General features: G+C 41.3%; 2 protein-coding genes across 8 annotated transcripts in view; one reads left to right on the top strand and one right to left on the bottom strand.

Moving 5' to 3' along the window:
• The window catches only part of LOC120718841, a 223853-nt gene that overhangs the window by 71777 nt on the left and 129585 nt on the right, over positions 1-22491 (bottom strand). The window lies entirely within an intron of this gene.
• LOC120718840 (receptor-type tyrosine-protein phosphatase F-like) lies at positions 1843-16676 on the top strand. The gene is made up of 7 exons (XM_040007558.1): positions 1843-2361; positions 7638-7783; positions 8036-8177; positions 9131-9319; positions 13682-13792; positions 14358-14624; positions 15451-16676. Exons 1-7 carry the CDS (start codon positions 2262-2264, stop codon positions 15492-15494), a joined length of 999 nt encoding a protein of 332 aa, XP_039863492.1. The 5' UTR covers positions 1843-2261; the 3' UTR covers positions 15495-16676.

Below are 22491 nucleotides of genomic sequence, written 5' to 3'. Positions count from 1 at the left end.
TCGTCTGCAATAAATGTAAATAAATACCTTAATTTAACACAAACACACAAGTTGAAATTCTAGACATTTATTTTAATTGATCAAACTCAAACAATTACTAAAAGGATATTCATAGATTTTATCAGGCTCATCTAACTTATATTCATCGTGATATTTACTAAGCCTCTGAATTACCTTTTAGACTGTGAACAACTCCCCCGAACTCAAAGCAGTTATTAGTTCCAGTCCACATGAAGCAGCCTGTGCTGGTTTCTGCTGGCAGGAATCAACATCTCACATTTGTTCTCTATAAGAGGAGCACAGTTATACACACCAGAACAACTTGACCAAACTTATATTAAAGCAGTTATTTATCAGATTTATCGTGAACTGATCACAGCAACGGTTTGTCTTTAATCTTGTCAATCATTAAACATGCTGGCAGCTCTGTGCTGCTGTTAGAGGAAAATGATGAAATCTGCAACACAGGATCACAGCCAGGACTATGTAAGCAAATATCAGCTGTTACGCTGGGACAATTAGCCACGCCCACGTCTGCCCGTTACCAGGTCACCTGACTCCTGTTTGCTTACATAAAGTAGGTTGTTGGACTCCCTGAAAAATAAATAAAGAACGAAACACTTTGAGAGAAGGAGACAAAAAGGAGATTCAGTAAGTTCACCGTTATCGTTCCTGAATGTTCTCATCGAGTTTAGTTTTGTATTTATATACAACGTTGACATTTGTTTGTTTTACATGCAAATATTTATAAAACGATTTAAACTGTTAACATGTTTTATGCTTTTCTAAACATATACAGCTTCTCCTCTGGGATCAAACACATGACGCGTTTATAACCAGAACTTTTACTAACAGGAAAATTTTAACTTTAACATTTTAATGACCGAACAATCACAGTGTGGATGAACATGTGTTGGCAGTTTCTAGCATAATCACAGCTGACAGTGTTATATGATAGTTTCTGTGTGTTTGGTTTTACAGAAAGAAACGGCCGCTTTGACCAGTATCCGCATTATTTCAACATCTGTGGGACACAGATGTTGAAATAATAATAATAATAATTATATAATTATAATCAGAAAATTTAAAACTTCTCTGAAGTCTTAAGACTTTTTGTGTTAAACATTTTTTTAACCATGCGACAAAAATGTTTCTGCCACAAAATTATTGATAGAGAAAATATTGAAATAAATGCAGCAGTGATTTAAAAAGACTTAAATAACCTGACACTTATGTACCTGTGATCATCAGGTTTGGTGTATTGTGTAATTCTGTGATTACCACATTTCTGGCATCGTGACAGCCCTGCTCTCTCCACCTGCACAGAGAGTGAGACACCTGATGGTATGCTGACTGTGATCAATGAGAGAACAGAGTCCAAAGTTTACACAAATGGAAGAAATATATAGTCAGAATCAATATCACTGATTTCCATTTCACTCTTTGAGGTCACAAAGATGCTCTGAGATCTTCTTCCACAGCCTAACACAACCATTCCTTTCCCCAGGCCATCACTGACCACCACGAAACTGGTCATGTTTGTGCCTCCAGACTCCTTCATGTCTGTCACATGTGCTGAGTATAGACCTGAGTACCCTCAGAAACATGCCTCAGTAGCTTCAGTAGGTGGAGGTCACTTTGTAGGGCTCTGGCAACGCTCCTCCTCTTCCTCCCAGCAGAAAACCTGTGGAGCTTGAATCTGCTGCAGATACTGTCTCATGCCATCAGCAGAGAGGAGGACAATAACAAAAAGTAAACCAGAGAAAAGTCAGGAGGAGGGATAAGAGCAGAATGTTACCACTATGGGGCTTTGCCTTGCTCTTGTCTTCTCAGTATACATATTGTTGCCCTAATTTGCACCAATGCAGCTGAAATGGATTCATAGTGGTTTATGTCTCTGAGCTGATGCTTGCCTCAGTGTCCTGACACATGCTCAGTCACAGAGGGAAGGAAAGCAGAGAAAGATGATTCTTTGCACGTTGATGTTGCATTTTCAGTCTCTAAGGCTGAAGAAGTCACTTAGGTAAATTAAATGTTTCTCCCACTGAAAACACAACATACAGAATAGAAGTTAGAACAGAATCAACTCTCTGGCTCCTCCCTTAATGTTTTGAGCAGCCTGTGTGCAGAGATGTGGTAAGTTTGTTTGCTGATGTCTGTGTACCTCTCTTCTGTATGTGTTTGCTGTCTCAGGTGTTTGTCTTTGACCTTGACGTATTGGGACGTGGCCAGCAGGGGACTGAGCAGAAACAGTTTGCAACATGGTGTATAATATTCACCTGGCAGGGTCCCATCGCCCCCGAGAGGGGCTGCTGGTCCTGTTTTCACTCAGCTACATGCTGTTCTCGTCTCTGGCAGAGAGTAAGTGTCCTCATTTACACCTTAGCTTTATCATCATCCAATAAAACATTGAGCTTCATGAGTATTTTGACACAAAGTGCATTTTATGCTGTAATTAGTGCAGTGATCAGTGGCTCACCTGCAGCAGATTTCAAGGAGCTCTGTTCATTTAAAGGAATGATATAGATATTTAATGTTCAACTTATTGCACTAATTTGTTGCACTTTGACTGATTACATGAAGAGAACAAACCTTCATGCCGTGGAGTGTGTAGAACAGACTCACACTGCACAGCAGAAAGCGCTCCATTGGACTTTTACTTTTGTGGTACCTCTGGGTGTCGGGGACAGCCAGGCAGCACCGCCCAGTGGGGACGGGGTTGGGGACCTCACCTATACTGCTGTCATAGGGTCACTGTAATATAATTAAGAGCCAAACCCCTCCTGTTTCCCACCTGACTATGGGAACTGCTCCATCCTTTAAAGCATGTATTGTGTTGTCTTTTGTGGTGTCTAAGATGTCAGGTCATACATTTAAAAGGATTTCCTGAACTTCTTTAGACTAAAAAGATGTTGATTTAGGTTTTTTAAAACCTACTTAGAACCCAAACACTGGGCAAAAACATAGAGTGCAGTACAGAAAAATAGTCTGATGCGAGCTGTTCTATTGAATGTACAAGTTCAACAAAAACAGGGAGTTCACCTGAAGCTCGTTCGTTCATAATGTAAATTTGAAACGCCAATTATTCCCCAATTTGTGTCCAAATCATGTTTGACAAACAGTTCCATATTTAGATGTGCTTATACTTTATTTCCATACTTTCTTTGATCAATGTGTCCATATACAGGATGTTGTTTGTTTGGAGACAAACTCTATGGGCTCAAAATGTGGTCATAAATATTTTGTACTTGTAAATCAGGATTTGTATGTGTAAAAAAGATTTGTGTGTGGACTTAGCCAAAAAAAACCCTGCAAGTTACAAGTACAAATTTTGACCCTATTTTTCTTCCTTTCATCTGATTGGTCAATGTCATGTCAATCACAAATGTAACAATCCAATCAGAGAACAGATGGGTTTGGCTGTCGGTGGGGCGCTTTTTTGAACTGCAGGTCCTTGAAGGGTAGCAGCTGGGTCCCCTAACTTCCAGTAGCTGATGAAAGGGTAAAGTTGTGGTACATCAGTGGTTAGAAACACCATTATTACTTTAGGATTAGTTTAACACAAAGTCAGGGCTGACCCGGGACCATGGCTGTGAGTCACAGTGTGCAGCATAAAAGTCCTTTCACATCAGACGCAGGATGTGCTGCTAATGCTAACTGCTAACTAAAAGCAAAGGATCCAGAGTTTGTTGTGCTGGCTGCTGGGCTCTGTGGGTTTTTGCAGCAGCTCTACCTGTGGTCCCCACATGCTTCAAAAGATCCACCATCATCCCTGTGCCCAAGAACAGCAAACCCTCATCCCTGAACGACTACTGGCCAGTTGCACTGACCTCGGTAGTAATGAAGGTGTTTGAGAGGCTGCTGAAGAACATCATCTCCTCCTCCATCCCAGACACCACAGATCCGCTGCAGTTCGCCTACAGATCCAACAGATCCACAGAGGATGCCATCGCCCACGTCCTACACACCACTCTCAGCCACGTGGACAAGAAACAGGGTAACTATGTGCGAATGCTGTTTGTTGATTACAGTTCAGCGTTTAACACAATAGTGCCCTGCAGACTGTTCACAAAGCTGAGGGATCTGGGACTTAACAGCCGTCTGTGTGCATGGGTGTTGGACTTCCTCACTGGCAGAACTCAGGTGGTGAGGGTGGGCAGGTGCTTCTCCAACAGCATCACCATCAACACAGGAGCACCTCAGGGATGTGTCCTCTCGCCACTGCTCTACTCCCTCTACACTTCAGACTGTGTGGCCACCCATGGCTCCAACACCATTGTGAAGTTTGCTGACGACACAGTGGTGTTGGGTGCCATCTCCAACAACGATGAGGCGGCCTACATGGATGAAGTGAAGAATCTGGCATCGTGGTGCCAGGACAACCACCTCCAGCTGAACGTCAGCAAGACCAAGGAGCTGGTGGTGGACTTCATAAGGGGTCAGCACAGAGACTACAAGCCCATCATCATCAATGGAGCTCCAGTGGAGAGGGTGCAGTCCTTCAAGTATCTTGGTGTCCACATCTCCTCAGACCTGACATGGGCTGCCCACATTCAGGTCCAGACCAAAAAGGCTAGGCAGCGCCTGTATCACCTACGACAACTGAGGAAGTTCAGGGTCTCTCCAAAGATCCTCAGGATTTTCTATACAGGCGCTGTGGAGAGCATCCTCACACAGAACATGACATCGTGGTTTGGGAACAGCTGTGTGAAGGACCAAAAAGCTCTCCAGAGAGTGATCCGTACAGCAGAACGCTGCTGCAGGATTGCTCTCCCCCCGCTTCAGGACACCTACACCAGGAGATGCCGGACTAGAGCAGCGCAGATACTGAAGGACCCGTCCCATCCTGGCAACAAACTGTTCCAACTTCTGCAATCTGGTAGAAGGTTCCGCATCTTCCGGGCAAGGACAGAGAGACTCAAGAGGAGCTTCTATCCCCAAGCCATCCGTGCCCTAAACACACACACCCGCCCTCTCACATCATCTATAATTGACTGAGACAGGACTCTTCCAGACACTAAACCAAGGCACAATGTACATTTCAATTCCTTTAAATTTAAATATGTTTATATTGTCTATCCTGTAAAATAGTCAGATATCTATTCATATTAATGTACAGAATTCACCTGCTTGCTGCTACTACTGCACATTCACCCAGTGTATATACCATATATATATATATATATATATAATGTTTTCCCTCTACCCCCCCCATTTTTTTGCACATGTCGAGGAGCGTGTCAGGCTACATTTCACTGTGTGTTATACTTGTATAACTATGCATCTGACAAATAAAGAACCTTGAACCTGTACTAGATGCACCTGCTCCTTGTCGTTTCTATCTCTGACTTTATGTCCTCTACAAGAGTTTCTGTTTTTTTTTGGCTGGTTCTTCAAATGTTCAATAAAAACATGTATGCTAACTGATAACGAAGAAAGCTTTGTAATGAAGACTGTCATTTCCAAAACACTGCCCCCCCGCGGTCCGCAGCGCTGTTGAAAAGGCTCTGGAGGTCCCTGTATTAAACACGTAAACCTGTGACACAAAAATCACCAAATCACGACCACAGACTGTTTTCCTTCGTGGTGATGAAGGAAAACGCTGGGTTGGCATGTAAAAGGGCATTTATTCCATTCAAAGACCTGCAGTTCAAAAAAGCGCCCCTCCGACAGCCAAACCCATCTGTTCTCTGATTGGATTGTTACATTTGTGATTGACATTGACCAATCAGATGAAAGGAAGAAAAATAGGGTCAAAATTTCTACTTGTAACTTGCAGTTGTTTTTTTTTGGCTAAGTCCACACACAAATCTTTTTTACACATACAAAACCGGTTTACAAGTACAAAATATTTATGAACACATTTTCAGCCCATAAAACTCCAGAACAACTTCACTGCGACCTTTGACCTCACGCTGTGTCATTCTGCTCTTCTACGGTCACATGTCACACGTGCTCTGTGTGTGTCAGAGGGACCTGTGTGACCTGCATTTGGATGGTGCTTCAAGTTTTAAAATATCAACATTCATTCATTGTTTTTTCAATAATCATTTAATTTATGGATAAAATCAAACAGCTCAGCATTTTATTTAATAAAGAAACATAATGGATGTATGTGCATACATGAGTTGTCTTTGTGCTCGTATAAGTCAGCTCTCAGTTAAATGTAGTGATGTAGAAATATTTGTCTTTGAGATCAAAACTTAAATTAATATGAAATAGAAATAATTTCACCTTGATTGTTTCCTGTTAAATTTCACTGCTGTAGTTTTTTAAATTAAATAAATTTAATTTAATAATACAATAAATGACATTTTGGACAAACATTTACATTATAATACCGAAGTTTGTTGGTCGTTGGTCTCATGAAGTATATTAGCGCACTGTTTGCTAGCTAATCTTAAAATGACTGTCTGTCGGCCTCAGATACATCAAATACCAGTGTGAAATCAAAGGAAATGAAAAATAAGCTCAAATTAAGATTTTCTCCTTCATTTCTATCAAACAATGCAGTTTTAAATGTTTCTAGTTGATGATGTGTTGCTAGGCACACTGGGCAGCGCATTATGGGCTAGATTGTCCGATTTCACAGCCTCTCACTTCTGGCCTTCGTGGTCTTCCAAGGACCCGGTCTATAAACCGGCAGACCCTGAACTGGCACCAAAACATACAAAGGACCGCACTGAGACTCGTTGAGGAGAAGAAGACGGTTCATTAGTGTTATGAGGAGAAAAGGTTCAAAGTAATAATAATAATAATAATAATACATTTTATTTGAGGGCGCCTTTCAGAAACCCAAGGTCACCTTACAAAAAACACAATTAATAAATCATGTGATTAATATACACATGTGTATATTAATCACATGATTCATATAATGCACATATACATGCTTGCTATTAGCCATTTACTGTTAGTTTGTCATGTCCAGGTCTGGTCCGTCAGGTTATTGTGTCCCCAGAAACACTTCAGTTTTTGTTCCTTTTCGTTGTGTTTTTTCCTATTTCTGTTTTGTTTTCTTTTTCAGTCTGGCTTTTAACTTGCAGAAAAGCCAAGGTAAGCCTCTGGCTGAAGCTCAGTGTAAGCATTTAAGGTAAAAGCTTTCAAAATGAACTTAGTTAGAGAGCTCTGCAGCAGAGCACTCACTCAAACCTTCTACACTGTCCTGGTTTCAGCATTGCTGCAGGACAACAGGAGCATCACAGACAATGAATCACAGACTGTGTTGTCATGTGCACAGTCATGATGTCCTGTAGGTGTCTCTGAGGTGTCTCTGAGATAGTGCAGCATTATAACATAGTAGTGGCCTTTTCCTAATTTTGGGAGATGCTCAGTCAGTTACCTGATCACACAAAATTGTGTTTCATCGTTATACAAAAGATTTTTAATGTTAAAACGTTTAATGTTAAACTTTGTTTTGGTTTAAACACTGTGTCAAAACAAAGACAAGAGTGTGACACTAACACACAGACCGGACGTGTGTCTCATGACTGAGCTGCAGGTGAAGCAGCAGCGCTTCTCTGGGTTTTCTCAGGTGTCCTGTGTGTGGAGAATAGTGACACCCACAGACAAGGTCTCCCATCACTCTGAACCTCCATGTCAGTAACTTATTTGTCCTGTCACGTCATCTTCATCAGGCCCTCCAAGTTTCATCACATTTCCTGTGAATCAGACGGGCATCTCGGGTGGAGTTGCTTCATTTGTGTGCCAGGCCAGAGGAGAGCCAAAACCCAGAATCACCTGGTTCAAGATAGGCAAGAAGGTCAGCAGCCAGCGATTTGCGGTGGGTGCTGATGCATGACTCTAACATTGCTAAGCATAAAAACGAATTCACAGAGCCCCCACAGTGAATCACGCTCTTTATTAATTTATTATAAACATTTATTTAATTACTTTGACATAAGAAAGACAAAGCTCTGTGTAGTCTGCAAGGATGACTGGATTTTATTGAAATCTTGTAATGAAGCCAACGTTTTTGAAAAGAAAAAGAAGCCTTGAAAAATAACTCTCCTCCCGTTTACTGTGGCTCTTCTAGGTGATTGAATTTGATGGAGGTTTGGGGTCGGTGCTGCGGATCCAGCCGCTGCGCGTATACAGAGATGCAGCCATTTACAAGTGCATCGCCAGCAATAGTGCAGGCGAGGTCAACGTCAGTGCCAGACTTGAAGTGCTGGAAGGTAAAAATGGATCCTGTGTTTTGTTTTTTTTAAGATTTTAGGATTTTTTAAGATTTTATACTTTTTTTTCTCCCCCGCCCCCAAAAGCAAATATTCATTCATGCAACAGCTCCAAAATCTATCTGGTATTAGCAGTGTCACAACGGAGCTGATATATCCTAATGTAACAATATAAATGAAAACCTAATGATTATGGTTTCCACTGACATCAATGAAATACAGTGATTGTCAGATTCAATGAAGACCAAATGTTTTATTTTATTTTATTTACTTACAGTTATGTATACAGGTCACATTGAGACTCAATGCATCATTTACAAGAGAGACGTATTTCAGACAAACATATTACAATTACAGATTTACAGATGCAGATTTCCATGGTGGTTTTCTCACATTTAATAAGGAGAATAGCAGGAGAATTTCTTTCAGAAGAATCACATGATTTAAATGATCAAAATATAAGAAATACTGCAACCCCCCCCCCCAACAAACAAACAAACACCAGAAAAAAACCCAGGAGAGTGCCAGAGTTTAAAGAGGGACTAAACGAGTAGGATATCAGTTCAGGGTCAGTGTTTTAGGGAAAAAAAACGTGAATCATAAATTCTGGTTTAAGTTCTGTATTCTGTTGTTCTGTTACGTTGGTTATCATAAGATGGCTTATTGGTTAGTTACTGTACTGTAAGCCTAAGGCAGCTTTGTAAGCATCACAGGCAGACTGAAATGATCCTTCTTCTGTCTAAACTTCAGACTTCTTGTGTTGTTAATAACTCACCATTATCATCAGTTACAAACACAATTCTACTTTCCAACCTCATCACAAAGAGCAGCAGATCTAAAGTATCACTCTTTGGTATCTTCTGCTCTTGCACTAATTTTGTGGCATCTGAAATATATTTGCTGCCTTTGTCTTTACCAGCTCAACATCCTAACCTGCCTTTTGCATTTTTCAGAGAACAACATCCCCCATGGCTTTCCCTCCATTTATTTGGGCCCCCAGCTTAAAGTTGTTGAAAAAAGCCGAACTGCCACAATGCTGTGCGCTGCCAGTGGAAACCCAGACCCAGAGATCTCGTGGTTCAAGGACATGCTTCCTGTGAATATCAGCAGCAGCGACGGGCGCCTCAAACAGTTTCGCTCAGGTAGACTTTAAAATGATCTGATTTAATATCTCTAAGGTTTGAATTTGCGTGGCATACTGAGAATGTTGCAAAGCAGCTTTCAGATCTTTGTTCCCGTACCATTTCTTTTATTCACTTTCACCATTAAAGGCATGAATGTTTTATTTAAGTCAAAGTCAAAGTCAAAGTCAACTTTATTGTCAATTCTGCCACATGTACAGGACATACAGAGAATAGAAACTTCGTTACTCTCAATCCCTAGATAAAATAGAAAATGAACATTTAAATATAAGAGTGATTAAAAATGCAAGTAAAATATTTTAAAGTAAAAAAATTAAATAATATAATACAATTTTACATATAACAAGAAAGCTATACAATATACAATATAAGGGTAAATGACATTGAGTGCAAACCAGGCAGAGTAGTGCAAATAGGCAAATAGTGCAAATGGAGATTTGGTAATGTACGGTAAGAGATAGTGTAACAACAAAGTCTTATGAGGTAATGGCAGTCCAATGCTCCACAAAGTGACTGGTAACTGGTGCAGGCCAGTGAGTGAGTCAGAGAGTGTGTGTGTGTGTGTGACAGAGTTCAGTGAGACTGTGGAGGGGAGAGGGGGCAGAATCGGGAGGGAGTTAAGCTTCCTGACAGGCTGATGGATGAAGCTGTCCTTCAGCCTGCTGGTCCTGGCCTGGAGACTCCGCAGTCTCCTCCCTGACGGCAGCAGCTTGAAGAAGCTTTGCATTGGGTGCGTGGGATCAGCCGCTATGCAAAGGGCTTTTTTAGTGAGACGGGTGCTGTAAATGTCCTGGAGGGAGGGGAGAGAGACACCAATGATCCTCTCTGCAGCCCTCACTATGCGTTGGAGGGTTCTATGACAGGACGCATTGCAGGCTCCAAACCACACAGTGATGCAGCTCGACAGGATGCTCTCGATGGTGCCTCTGTAGAAAGTGTACATGATGGGGGCTGGTGCTCCTGCTCTTCTTAGTTTGCGGAGAAAGAAGAGACGCTGCTGTGATTTCTTGGCCAGTGCTGTGGTGTTGTACGTCCAGGAGAGATCATCTGTGATGTGCACACCCAAGAACTTGGTGCTGCTCACTCTCTCCACAGACGCTCCGTCAATGGTCAGAGGAGCATGTTGGGTGTGCATTCTCCTGAAGTCCACAACAATCTCCTTTGTCTTCTCCACATTCAGAGAGAGATTGTTGTCAGCACACCACGTGGCCAGGCGTCTCACCTCACTTCTGTAGTCGGTCTCATCCCTGTTGCTAATGAGACCCACCACCGTTGTGTCGTCCGCAAACTTGATGAAGAGGTTGGAGCTGTATGATGGAGTGCAGTCATGGGTCAGCAGAGTGAAGAGGAGGGGGCTCAGCACACATCCCTGCGGGGCCCCCGTGTTTAAAATGATGGTGTTGGATGTGTTACTGCCGACCCGTACTGCTTGAGGTCTTCCGGTGAGGAAATCCAACAGCCAGTTGCACAGTGAGGTGTTGAGCCCCAGCTGGACCAGTTTTTGAGTGAGCTGTTGGGGGATTATAGTGTTGAATGCTGAACTGAAATCTATGAACAGCATTCGAACATATGAGTCTTTTTTGTCCAGGTGTGTGAGTGCTGAGTGGAGTGCAGTGGAGATGGCATCATCGGTTGAGCGGTTGGGCCGATACGCAAACTGGAAGGGATCCAGGGAGGGGGGCAGGACAGTCTTGATGTGTTGCATGACTAGTCGTTCGAAGCACTTAAGTTCAAGCATTTAAGTTCACTTTGATTATTTGCATGAATTCTTTTTGTGAATTTTATTGGTCAAATCAGGACAGCTGCCACTTTAAAAGTAACGCGGATGTTGGAATAACGTTTCCCGCAGTCTTTGACAGCGATGACTGCGTCTGTAACCTTACAGATATACAGATAAAGACATTTTCACCTGATGGAAAAGATTCAAGCTGGAAGCTGATCAGGCTTTTGTGCCACCAATGCAGTTCAAGTTTCCACAGTTATAAGCTGCATTTTCAGACATTGTTTGATTCATTCATGAGTTCAACTGATGTCATTATGTCATCCAGAGATTGAGATTCATTCACAGAATTCCACCTTCATAGAAACTTTATACAATCTAGAAAACACACAGCATAAACAGCGTACTGTCAGTGTACAGGATGAAATCAGCCAACTCATGAAACATCTGCTGACATCTGGTTGAATTCAGCTGTGTACGTCCACAGCAGCAGGTCAGCTGCACACTAAGAAAATCTACTGGACCTCTCAATCGAAATGACTGAGTTATGATTCTTTTCCCCACGCTGAGCCACTACAGCTGATTCTAGGTTTCCCCCACCTGCTGAATCCACTTTAACCTCTTCCCGAATCATTTTCCTGTTTATAGTCACAGCCCCCTGTACAATGGAGGCAACAGAAGATAGAGATATACATTTTTCTTCTTTTTCTCCAGATTCAAGCCGAGTATAATTAGAATTAAAAGAAGTTAGACAAAAATTTGTGTTCCCATATTCTAATATTATTTTATTATTATGTTAATATAGCACAAGGTTCAGTTAGCTTTGCACAAAAATAGAAACGTCCTCCAACAGAGCCACCATCCAGAGTGTACTAACCTATTGCATATGCATGTGGTACACTAGCTGCACAGTGGCTCAGAGGAAAGCAGTCCAAGGGATCATTAACAGCGCCCAAAGGATCACTGGCTGCCCTCTCGCCACGCTGGAAGATCTACACAACACCCGCTGTCTTAAAAAAGCTCAGATCAATATAATAGATGCCTCACACCCTACTTTGCCCTCGTGGAAACGGGACAGAGCAATCAGTGCAAGGACAAATAGACTCAAACACAGCTTTTTCCAACCACAATAACACGTCTGAATGCTGTTACTAAAAAATGTCCATCACGCCATTCTTGAAATGATCTCTGCACTGACTGAGGCATGTGTGTGTGGAGGTGTATGTGAATGTTTGCTCATACTATTCTTATTGGGGATTTATTTATTGATTTTTAATCAGTTTTATTGTTTTTATTTATATTTTCGTATTTCTATGGATCATGCACTGATTGGGGACCACTTTTAATTTCATTGTACCTGCAACAATGACGATAAAGACATTCTGATTCAAAGAGATAGTTTTTACTTTATTACTTTGAGTACATCTCAGAGCCTGCACCTTTACTAGAGTAAAGAAGTTGAACCAGTACTTTACTGGAGTAGTTTTTAACAGTAGTATTTGTACTTCTACTTAAGTACAGAAGGTCTGTAACTCTGAGTCACTGCACACAACATTTTCCACATGTATAAAAGACTTGTTGCTTTGTCGACTCTCTAACACACACACACACACACACACACACTGTTACTAAATGTGTGTCTGAAAAGGAGAGGGGAAACACAGCTGGGACTAATTACACAGACGAGATGGGGAACAGAGGCCGAACATAAAGCAGGACTGTCAAAATAAAACAGGAAGTACACGGCAGACACAGAGGCCCACACTAGACACCGCACAGAGGGAACACTGAGTACAGGGACAGGAGCAACATGAGAGACGACTGACTGGGGAACAAGAACAAAGGTGAGGACAGAACTGAACCCACACTAAACATGGAGGCGCCAGAATGAAGCCTAAGAACTAGACTTAACAGATCAAAGAAGGGCTAGAGCACTAAAACAGAAACCAAAACATTAGTAATGAAAACGCATGAAGTCACAGATTAATAAAAATAATAACTCAGGACCGTGACAAGTTCAGACTGGTGCTGAGTTAGAAGAGAAAACTGACCAGAGGCTCTTTCAGTCATGAAGCCTCCATCTTCACGTTGTCATATTAATGGAAAGTTCACGCTATGCAGTATGAGGTTAGTCTGTAGGTGTGAGCAGACTCACTGTAAACTGAAATGGATGGATCTGCATACAGTCTGTTTCCTCAGCACGAGTGTCTGCAGCCAAAGATATTTCAGAAGCACACATCCTCTCTTCTTGCTGGACTGGGAGGGTGCACAAACTGGATTCAAACATTACAGAAACACTACATACATTAATGTTTAATGAAAATTAAAACATCTTGCAGCGCTTCCAAAACAATCACTGGCTTTCAGAAATTCATGTTGGGGAAAATGAGAGCACAGGAAAGTTTTTTTTTTCTTTTTTAAATGCAGCTTCATTGCAATGAACCATCTCTTAACAAAGAAAGATGAAGAAGACATGTTTTATAACTTTCCTGATCTGCTGGATGTTTGTATTGCTTTAAGTATTTTATTGCCAAACCTGTAATCCTGTCTGATCATGAACTGGGTTATACTGGGTTACAGTTGGCTACTGACTCTCTAGCAAGTCACTATCAAACAGCTGAATTCACTAATTCTCTACACAGGAGCGCTGCAAATTGAGAACAGTGAGGATTCGGATCAGGGGAAATATGAATGTGTCGCCACAAACAGCCTTGGTGTGCGTTACTCTGGTCCCGCCAATCTCTACGTACGAGGTAAAATGTTTCTCTCATTTGTGGAGTTAATCAATAAGGTCATTGTGATATCTCACGAAATCACACAACTCTTTAAACCCTCGCCCCTCATGGTTTGGTTTAAGCCCGACTGTGGGAATGTGCAGACAGTGTTTTAATGGCATCTTCTCGTATAACTCTAGCTGCCCCTGACACAGGGAGACAAATCACTCATTATTGATTATAAAATGCTTATTAGTGTTTTGGTAAGAAAGAGATGGGCTCGGCTAACATTTCATGATTTCGTTAAAAGCATACAGTCGTGTATCATAGAGGCTGTTTTATGGATGAGTGATCAAACGCTGTTCTCACGCCCACCAATAACACACTCTGCTGTGAGACCTGCTTTAAATGTGCTTGTTATGTCATTCCATTATTCTCTTTGTGCTTGTCTGCACATCTGGACAGAAGCGATCAGCCCTGCATTCTGTCAGCTGTTCTGAGTTAGCTTTTACCCTCGAGATGCTGTATGGGGCGTAACTATTCATAACGTCACAAAAAGCATTATAATGACCTCACATATTCCTTTTTCTTTTTATTTCATTAGTACGAAGAGTCCCGCCCAGATTCTCCGTTTTACCCTCCAACCAGGAAGTGATGGCAGGCAGCAGTGTCAGTCTCACATGTGTAGCAGTGGGCTCACCAATGCCATATATCAAGTGGACCATGGGCCCGGTGGACCTGTCCAGAGAGGAGATGCCATTAGGGCGCAGTGTGCTGGAGCTCACCAACATTCAAGAGTCAGCTAACTACACATGTGTGGCCATATCTAGTGTGGGCATGATTGAAGCTACTGTTCAGGTTACTGTGAAAGGTGAGAGCTGATTTCAGATCAGTGGTTCTGTTGATCTGAGGTTTCACAAAAGTGTGAATTCTGATGTTGATTTGCCTACAAATGTAGTCGTTGATGAAACAGCCCAAATTCGTTACAGATACTGAAGTCGTTCTGGTTTTTAGTAAAATGTTTGAAGGGACTGATACAAAAGCTTGTAGGTATTTCTTTCTGGATGTTGTTCTTTTTGGTGTCCAAGTGTCTGTACGAGTGTGACTCCAACCAACTCTGTGTTTGTGACGTTGGCACTGTATCGTCTATCTGTAGCAGGGTAGTGTAATCAGTGTAATCTGTCGTGGTCCCTGTGTCTGCCTGGCTGGTCCCACAAGGCCACATGTGTTTATTGTTTTGCTCTCTCTTTTCCTCGTCGTTCTGACTGGGCGGAGCTCACTGTGGGCTTCACGCACCTGTCTCCCATTACGCTGCTGTTGTGTTTGCCATTTAAGGCCAGGACGCAGATCCTCTCATCACTGGATGATTGTGCGAGACACTTTTCCCTGGACCTGTGACCTACCTGCTGCTTGGGACATGAATGATTGGCTGTGTAGAATCGTGAGGTTGAGTGTGAGTGTGAGAGAACCTTCCCTTTTCCTGAACTTTCCTTTTCCTGGACCTGTGGAACCCCGGATTCCCCTCCACATGTATATATATTGTAAATAAAACCTGTACTGTCTGCGCCTGTGTCCTTCCCAATATCCATGACATAATCAGTGTAATCAGTTTTTGTCTGCAGTTTTTATGTGTGGTCAGCATTGGCCACCGTTCATTCCTAATAATCAAAGTAAATAATTTTCTTCTCCCTGCTCAGACCAACCAAAGCATGTCGAGAGACGTGGGGCAGAGGGAAGCTGAAGTCCCTGCAGCTGTCCACGGTCAGAACATCCAGCATTATGTGTTGAAAATGATCAGAGTGTTAAAATAGAGCTTTTCCACATTTGCTAATGGCAAAGGATCTTAATTCTTAATCAAAGATAAATTAAAGTATAATTTTGCTTAATATGTTAATAGTGAAAATGGCTGTTCTAATGTCTGAATATTATGTGTGTGTGCACATGATCCAGCTTCAACCTCGGCAGTTCTGTGTCTGCAGGAATGTGGAAGATAAGAAATGTGTCACCAACACATGATTATACATGTTTTTGACTAAGAGGTATCAAGTGTATTAATGATTAAACACAGAATCACAGTTTATGTGGTTTTACTGATGGTTAATTGTGCTTAATTGCTTGATACTGATAAAAACATAACCAGGTATAAGTTTAACTGATATTAAAAAAACTAATAAGAAGAAGAAAATATAATTTCTAATGATGATTCTAAAAACAAGCCTGAAGCTGAGAGCTTGGCATGTGTGGAAAGATGGGAGAGAATGAAAGACGTGGAGAAGCCAAACGATGTCTGACTTTACAAATATATGATTTAATAAAAATAAATTGTATTGAGTATATTGTGACCATGAAACTGAGTTTTAAAGAAAAAGTATTTCTATACAACCTGAATCAAAGGGATTATGCTGAAATGAAAGTTCTTGTGAAAATGTTCTGATGGAGTCTAATTGAAGACCAAATGGTATAAACTGAAGAAACAGGGAGTGAAGCATATCCATGTTAGAGATGGCGTGATAACACTTTTATGTCCGATACCGATGTCATAAATTTGGATATCTGCCAGCATCCATGCGAATCTGATACAGTCTATTTTATATTCAATAAAACAGATTTTAATGTCTTGCTGCATTTTGTACAAGTTCATACTAAAATGTTAAAGACAAAACACTTAAGCTTTTCTTTTATACTTGTATACAAAAAACATACTGCGCCCAAAATATTCCACAGTTCAGCCATACTGATCTTTAAATCTAAGTTAAATACTTAGATTTAAAGATGTTACTTTAAATAAGTAACATTCAAAAAGTTATTTAAAATGCAATTTTGTGCAGATTTCAAAAACTCTTTGGTTCTGAAAACACGAGTGCAGCTCAAATGTTGTAGAATGGACCCTTTAATAGCTTAACATAAATAGACATGCAGAGTGGAAAACAGTGCAAATAAATGCAAACACGGCTTCATGACATCCATCAGTGTGTAAGCTGATTCTATCACATTTAACCTGAGACTGAATTTTGTGTCATTTCTATACAAAACTTAACACAAGTATGAAAAAAGTATGTTTTTTTGTTTTGAACCACGGGGCTGTTTGGCCATGTGTCGTGCTGGGGTACGTGTCCCCGACAGAATTGGTTTCCTCTGCGTGGCCTCTCCAGGTCACGGACAAACAGTATCCCACAGTCTTGATTTTTAGTTCACAAACACTTCTTATGATGAATAACTACTCCTGAAACTTTGGAGGTTCATGAAGTCTTTATACGGTTGTATGAAGCTACAGGAATATAAAAATTATTATCAGGAAAAAATGCCCTTCATTTTTTAAAATAATCCCGTCTGATACCGCGTGAAAACAATAAATATATAACTTTCTGTTGTAACTCTCAAACTGAATGATAATGTAACGACACTCACTTTTCCTTCTTTTCACAAAACTAAAACGTCACTACTTCCACGTCTAATTATCCGTAATGGAGGCGGAGCAAACTGGATCCGCACTCTGCCCAGCGAATGCTCGCGACGTTTCATCTCATTCATCACTTTGATCAGTGTTCACAAATGTTAGTTATGATGTGCTTACTCTGCCTTTTTATTCAGGTATATTTTTCTCTTTTCTTTGTTTTTTTTTTTTTTATTTTTGGTTGATTTTCAAATGTCAAACAGTGTAGTTGTGTTTGTAAGCGTGAATAATAAAGATTTAAAGATGAAGAATTTGATTCTACTTGATTCTACTACTAGTCGTGTGTAACTTTACCAAAACAATGTCAGACTTCATAGTTTTCTCTGGGCCTCCACAATCAGACCAGCAGGAATCAAAGTGTCCAAAAAGTCATGTGGGCTTCAGAGATAACTGGGAAACCTTCTGGGAGAAACCAGTTCATGTTAGCAGAGACCACATCCATCCCACTTTGGATGGAGAAGCTCTCATTTCTAGAAAACTGCCCAAATTTGATGAATCCCCCGAAATGTGACTATCCAGAGTTGAAATCAGGAAGCAGAGCTGCAGTCTTACACACCTCACTGAAACTTCTCTCCTCCTGTCATCCCACAAAACTTCATCTGAGCCTGTTTGTGTGACTGTGTGTGTCTGCTCCCAGATCATCAACAACACAAAGTTCTGTGAAAACTACATTTAAACGTGAAAATTCACAAAGAAAGAACAACATAGCATCCTCAACTGCACCAAAGAGGGAAAGAGTTAAACGTGGATTATTAAACATTCGGTCTCTGTCTTCTCATCCCTGTCAGTAAATGATCACTGATACAAATACTAAATATTACTGTCTTTTTATGGATGTTCCAAAAATATTTTGAACATTTAACATGTCTCACTGTAAAAAGTGAAATCTGAAAATAAACGTTGAAAATGTGCAGATGAAACAAAAGTAACACAAAGGCAACACGTTGACTCAGTTTTTACAGCAGAATCATTCAGCTGTGCAGAAACGTGATCGAAATGCATTCAAAGTCCAACAAACACAGAATGGACTGGGACAAAAAATCGGCCCGGGCATTTTGACTAGAGACCGGCCCACCAAAAATGTGACGTCATTCAGGGGTAAAACCGCAAAGGATTCTGGGAACTTGTGGCAAGAGGTACTAGCGCATGCAGGCTTTCAATTGAACTCAGTCACACAGCGATAAAAAGAAACACAAAGAATGGCAAGAAGCTGTTGTATTATTAACTGCAATAGCCGGTGTTGTGCCAAAAAGTGATTGCTCGTATTTAAATTGCTATAAGTAACTTGTTGGGCTATAATATGTGAAACATATGTCAAATGCATCCCTCATGCATGACATAAAGTCATCTCTCCATCTCCATCTCTCTCTGCTGCTCTTCTGTCTCCTGTCACAGCCCATACGAAAAAGAAATAGTAAAAAGTTATATGTGATTACTCCTGAAAGTGGCCACTTTCATGAGTAAATCATATAAGGCTCACATGATTTACTCATGAAAGTGGCCACTTTCGCATTACTTTCATACATTGTTTTACTAAGTATCCAAAACATGCAAGTTTCATTATATAATTTTTCAAGGGATCTTATATCTGTTTTCACTCTTGTATGCTTTTCATACAAGTTTCACACAAGACAGATACAAACTTTATAAGATTTATATATATCTTTTCCATATGGGAGACTTCTCCACTTTTGATGATAAATCAGCCTGGTGCAACATGTAAGGATTGGCACAATTTGTTAAGATTTTGAGGAGTTTGAGAAACTAACCTTAAGCATAAAATAAAATTTACTATCAGTAACATCGTAGCACCCGCCCAGCAGTATATAAACTCCGTCATGCTAGCTAGTACGCAGTACCAGTTATTCTAAGCGACTGTAAAAAGTCACCACAACGAAAAAAAAAATACAACTAAACTTGGTTTATATCTGACACAGACAGCAGGTCATAACTTCTTACCTGAAGTTCAGTTCCTCTGCCACTATGACCGGCGGCCGCCTCGGTCTCTCCTCCTCTTGCCTCCCCTTTCCCTTATCCACCTGCTGGCCTCCACCACTTGCTGATGTTGCTAAATCTGTGGAAGCTATGCCATAGCTACCGCCAAACAGTTCAGTTCTTTTTACACATTTGGCAGCGTCTGCCTGAAGGGTTTGTTTCTTTTTGGCCCTAATTTTTTCTGCACCTCCTTTCCTTTTTTTGTTCTCCATTTTCTTTAGTTCGTCTATAAGATTGCTAAACAAGGGGGAGGGTGCATATGACCTCCTCGGCTGTAATTGGTCCAGCCCAGAGTCGATCATGACCAATTGGCCAATCCAACACCTTTCATTATTTATACCCTTCCAAAAAAAAAAAAAAAAATCGATCGGCCCAAAAACAAAAAATCGCCATCAGGCATACCGGGCAAATGCCCGGTATGCCTGATGGCCAGTCCAGCTATGAACAAACAGCAATAACAGTGTAGTTGTGTTTGTGTGAATAATAAAGATTTGAAGATGAAGAGTTTGATTCTACTTTCATTGTGTGATCAACAACAACCCGTGTGAGTGAAGCACAAACTGACTGTATCCAAACTTGCTCTCCTGCAGCAGACGGGCTGTGTGGGTTTCTGCTCTGCAGCCTCCACACCGTTAGCTGTGGCTTTTCACTTTAACAACACAATGACAGTTACAAGCATGAACTCTGCTTCAAGAATGATTCCAGGAAGGATCTGTGTTCTTCACCTGTGAGAGAAACAGCTCAAATCCTCAACTCAGAGCTGACAAATGAACTTTAATGGAATCAAAGGAGAGACCATGAACCCCTATTAATCCCTGCAGCCCACAGATAAGACTGCCGTCTGACTGAAGGCATTTTCTTCACAGCATAACGTTTAAAATGAAGACTCAAGGAGAAGGAGCGCCATCCTGTGGTGAGTCACAGGAAGTCCAAAGAGATCCAGACAGCTGGTTGAAGATGAATTTCACTTCACCTGGAAGTGGAGGAGAGCAGGAGGCTGCATGTGGAAGTGACAAAAAGCTGCAGTCGACTGTGTTTCCAGCAGAATCTCTGCTGGCTTGGTTTTTACAAATAATAATGGAGTGGATTTATATAGCACTTTTCAAGGCACCCAAAGCGCTTTACAATGCCATTATTCATTCATTCTCGCATTCACACACTAGTGGAGGCTACGGTTGTATCCACAGCTGCCCTGGGGCAAACTGACAGAAGCGAGGCTGCCATATCACGCCATCGGCCCCTCTGGCCAACACCAGTAGGTGGTAGGGTAAAGTGTCTTGCCCAAGGACACAACGACCAGGACAGAGGGATCGAACCGGCGACCTTCCGGTTACAGATGCGATTCCCAACCCCCTGAGCCACGGTTGCTGCTGTTGACTCTCTCTGCTGATCATTGTTTGCCAGAACTGTTTAGACTTTGCTTCTCATGTTTGACATCGATTCTGATGTTTGTGCGTCTGAGAACAATGTTAAGTTTTCGCTCACAACAGGCCATGATGAGCAGGAAACAGGAAACAGGAATATGACTAAAAATGAATTTCTCTCTTCATGTGTTAATATTTTATACGCGTGCTCTTGACTTTCTGAAAAACAACAATAAACGTTGTTTTTTTCTAAATAGACTGCTGCACTGATACAAAACAAGTTTGAGTTGATGTGACAGTGACAACATCTTTAATGATGATGCTCCTCTAACCGTCCTGACAGATATTAACAACGCTAACACCTGATTTTTAAAGAAACTCCTCTGTGTCATTTTAAGACCCAGATTCAGGTGGGTGATTGTACTGAGTTCAGCTGTGTGTGGGTGGAGGGCTCAGTGGGGAAAAGGTTTACCGACAACAACAGAAAATCTAAAGTACAAAGAGGGAGGAGAGTTGATGAGCGTGCAGCTTCAGATATGAATCTGTTCTCAGTGGTTATTAGAAGAGAGAAAAAAAGATGTTGACAGCCAATCAAAACTTGCTCTCCTGCAGCAGCTGTGTGGGTTTCTGCTCTGCAGCCTCCACACCGTTAGCTGTGGCTTTTCACTTTAATAACACAATGACAGTTACAAGCATGAACTCTGCTTCAAGAATGATGAAATAATGATAAAAGGCATCCTGCTCACTTCCCATGTTTTACTATTTGACCTGAGTTTTCTCTTATACTTAAGAATTCTGTGGCATTCAGCAGCCATCTGCTTCCCCCAGCACACTACCTTGTCTGGTTTAACTATTATCTTATGTGTCATGGAGCGGCTGTGGGCAGGCAGGAAAGGACCCAAATTCAGACTTTCAGGAACAAAATATAAACTCAAAAACAAGCTTTATTTGCTGACTGGTGATACAAAACTAGACTAGAAAATACTTGAAGAAACACACAACCATGAATGAGAGACAACGTGACAACGAAGACACTAAATCAGGGGTTGGCAACCCTGGGCACGCGTGCCGGCACGATCATAGCTGGACTGATTTTTAGTTTTTATGAGCCGATGGGATTTTTATTGTTGTTGTTGTTTTGTTTGTAACAATATAAACAATGAAAACTAGCATGATGGAGTTTCCATACAGCTGGGCGGGTGCTGTGATGTTACTGATAGTGAACTTATTTTATTCATAAGGTTAGTTAGTAGAGCTGCCAACCGTCCCGTAAAAAAACGGATTCGTCTCGTATTCAGAGAAAATACACATTTCATGAATTAAACACAGTTTGTCCCGGACTTCAGCTAGAATGGAAAAAGACACAAAGCTGGAGTTATTCTGGTCTTTACGCTGCAGGGCCTCTGTCTCTCTCCTTCTCTCCCCCTCCCTCTTCTGTTGTCACTTCAATCATGAAACTGATCAATGATCAGCTGATCAGCTTTTCTCTCTTGTTTATCTCCTACTTTGATCAGAAAGACGAAACCAGCGGATGTTGAGCTAAACAACAGCAGTTAGGTTATGAACTGTTTCTGAGAAATAACACCAGGATCCTTTTCTAAGTAGCTGACAGCTGGTAACTGTGCAGGGGCGGGTCTAGCAAAGTGTTGCCAGGGGTCCATGTAGGGCATTAAAAGGGAGAGGGGGGCACAAAGAAATACTTTTCTTTCTTGTTCTCATTTAAAATGTCTCGCTTTCTTTTAATAATTATCTGAATCTTACAACCAAAGTTTTTATCTGATATAAAATGTATAGAAATCATACATATACCAACAAGACTGTACATCACTGTCACAACAGTGGCTTTTTTTCATTCTTTATGGCTTTTCCTATCATACCTGGTGGTCTCTAGTCAAAATGCCCGGGCTGATTTTTTGTCCCAGTCC

Source organism: Simochromis diagramma, unplaced genomic scaffold (assembly GCF_900408965.1).
Source record: "Simochromis diagramma unplaced genomic scaffold, fSimDia1.1 OVJJ01000544.1, whole genome shotgun sequence".
NCBI classification, from domain to species: Eukaryota; Metazoa; Chordata; class Actinopteri; order Cichliformes; family Cichlidae; genus Simochromis; species Simochromis diagramma.
Note: the sequence above shows the minus strand (reverse complement) of the source record. Positions and strands in the feature narration are given on the sequence as shown.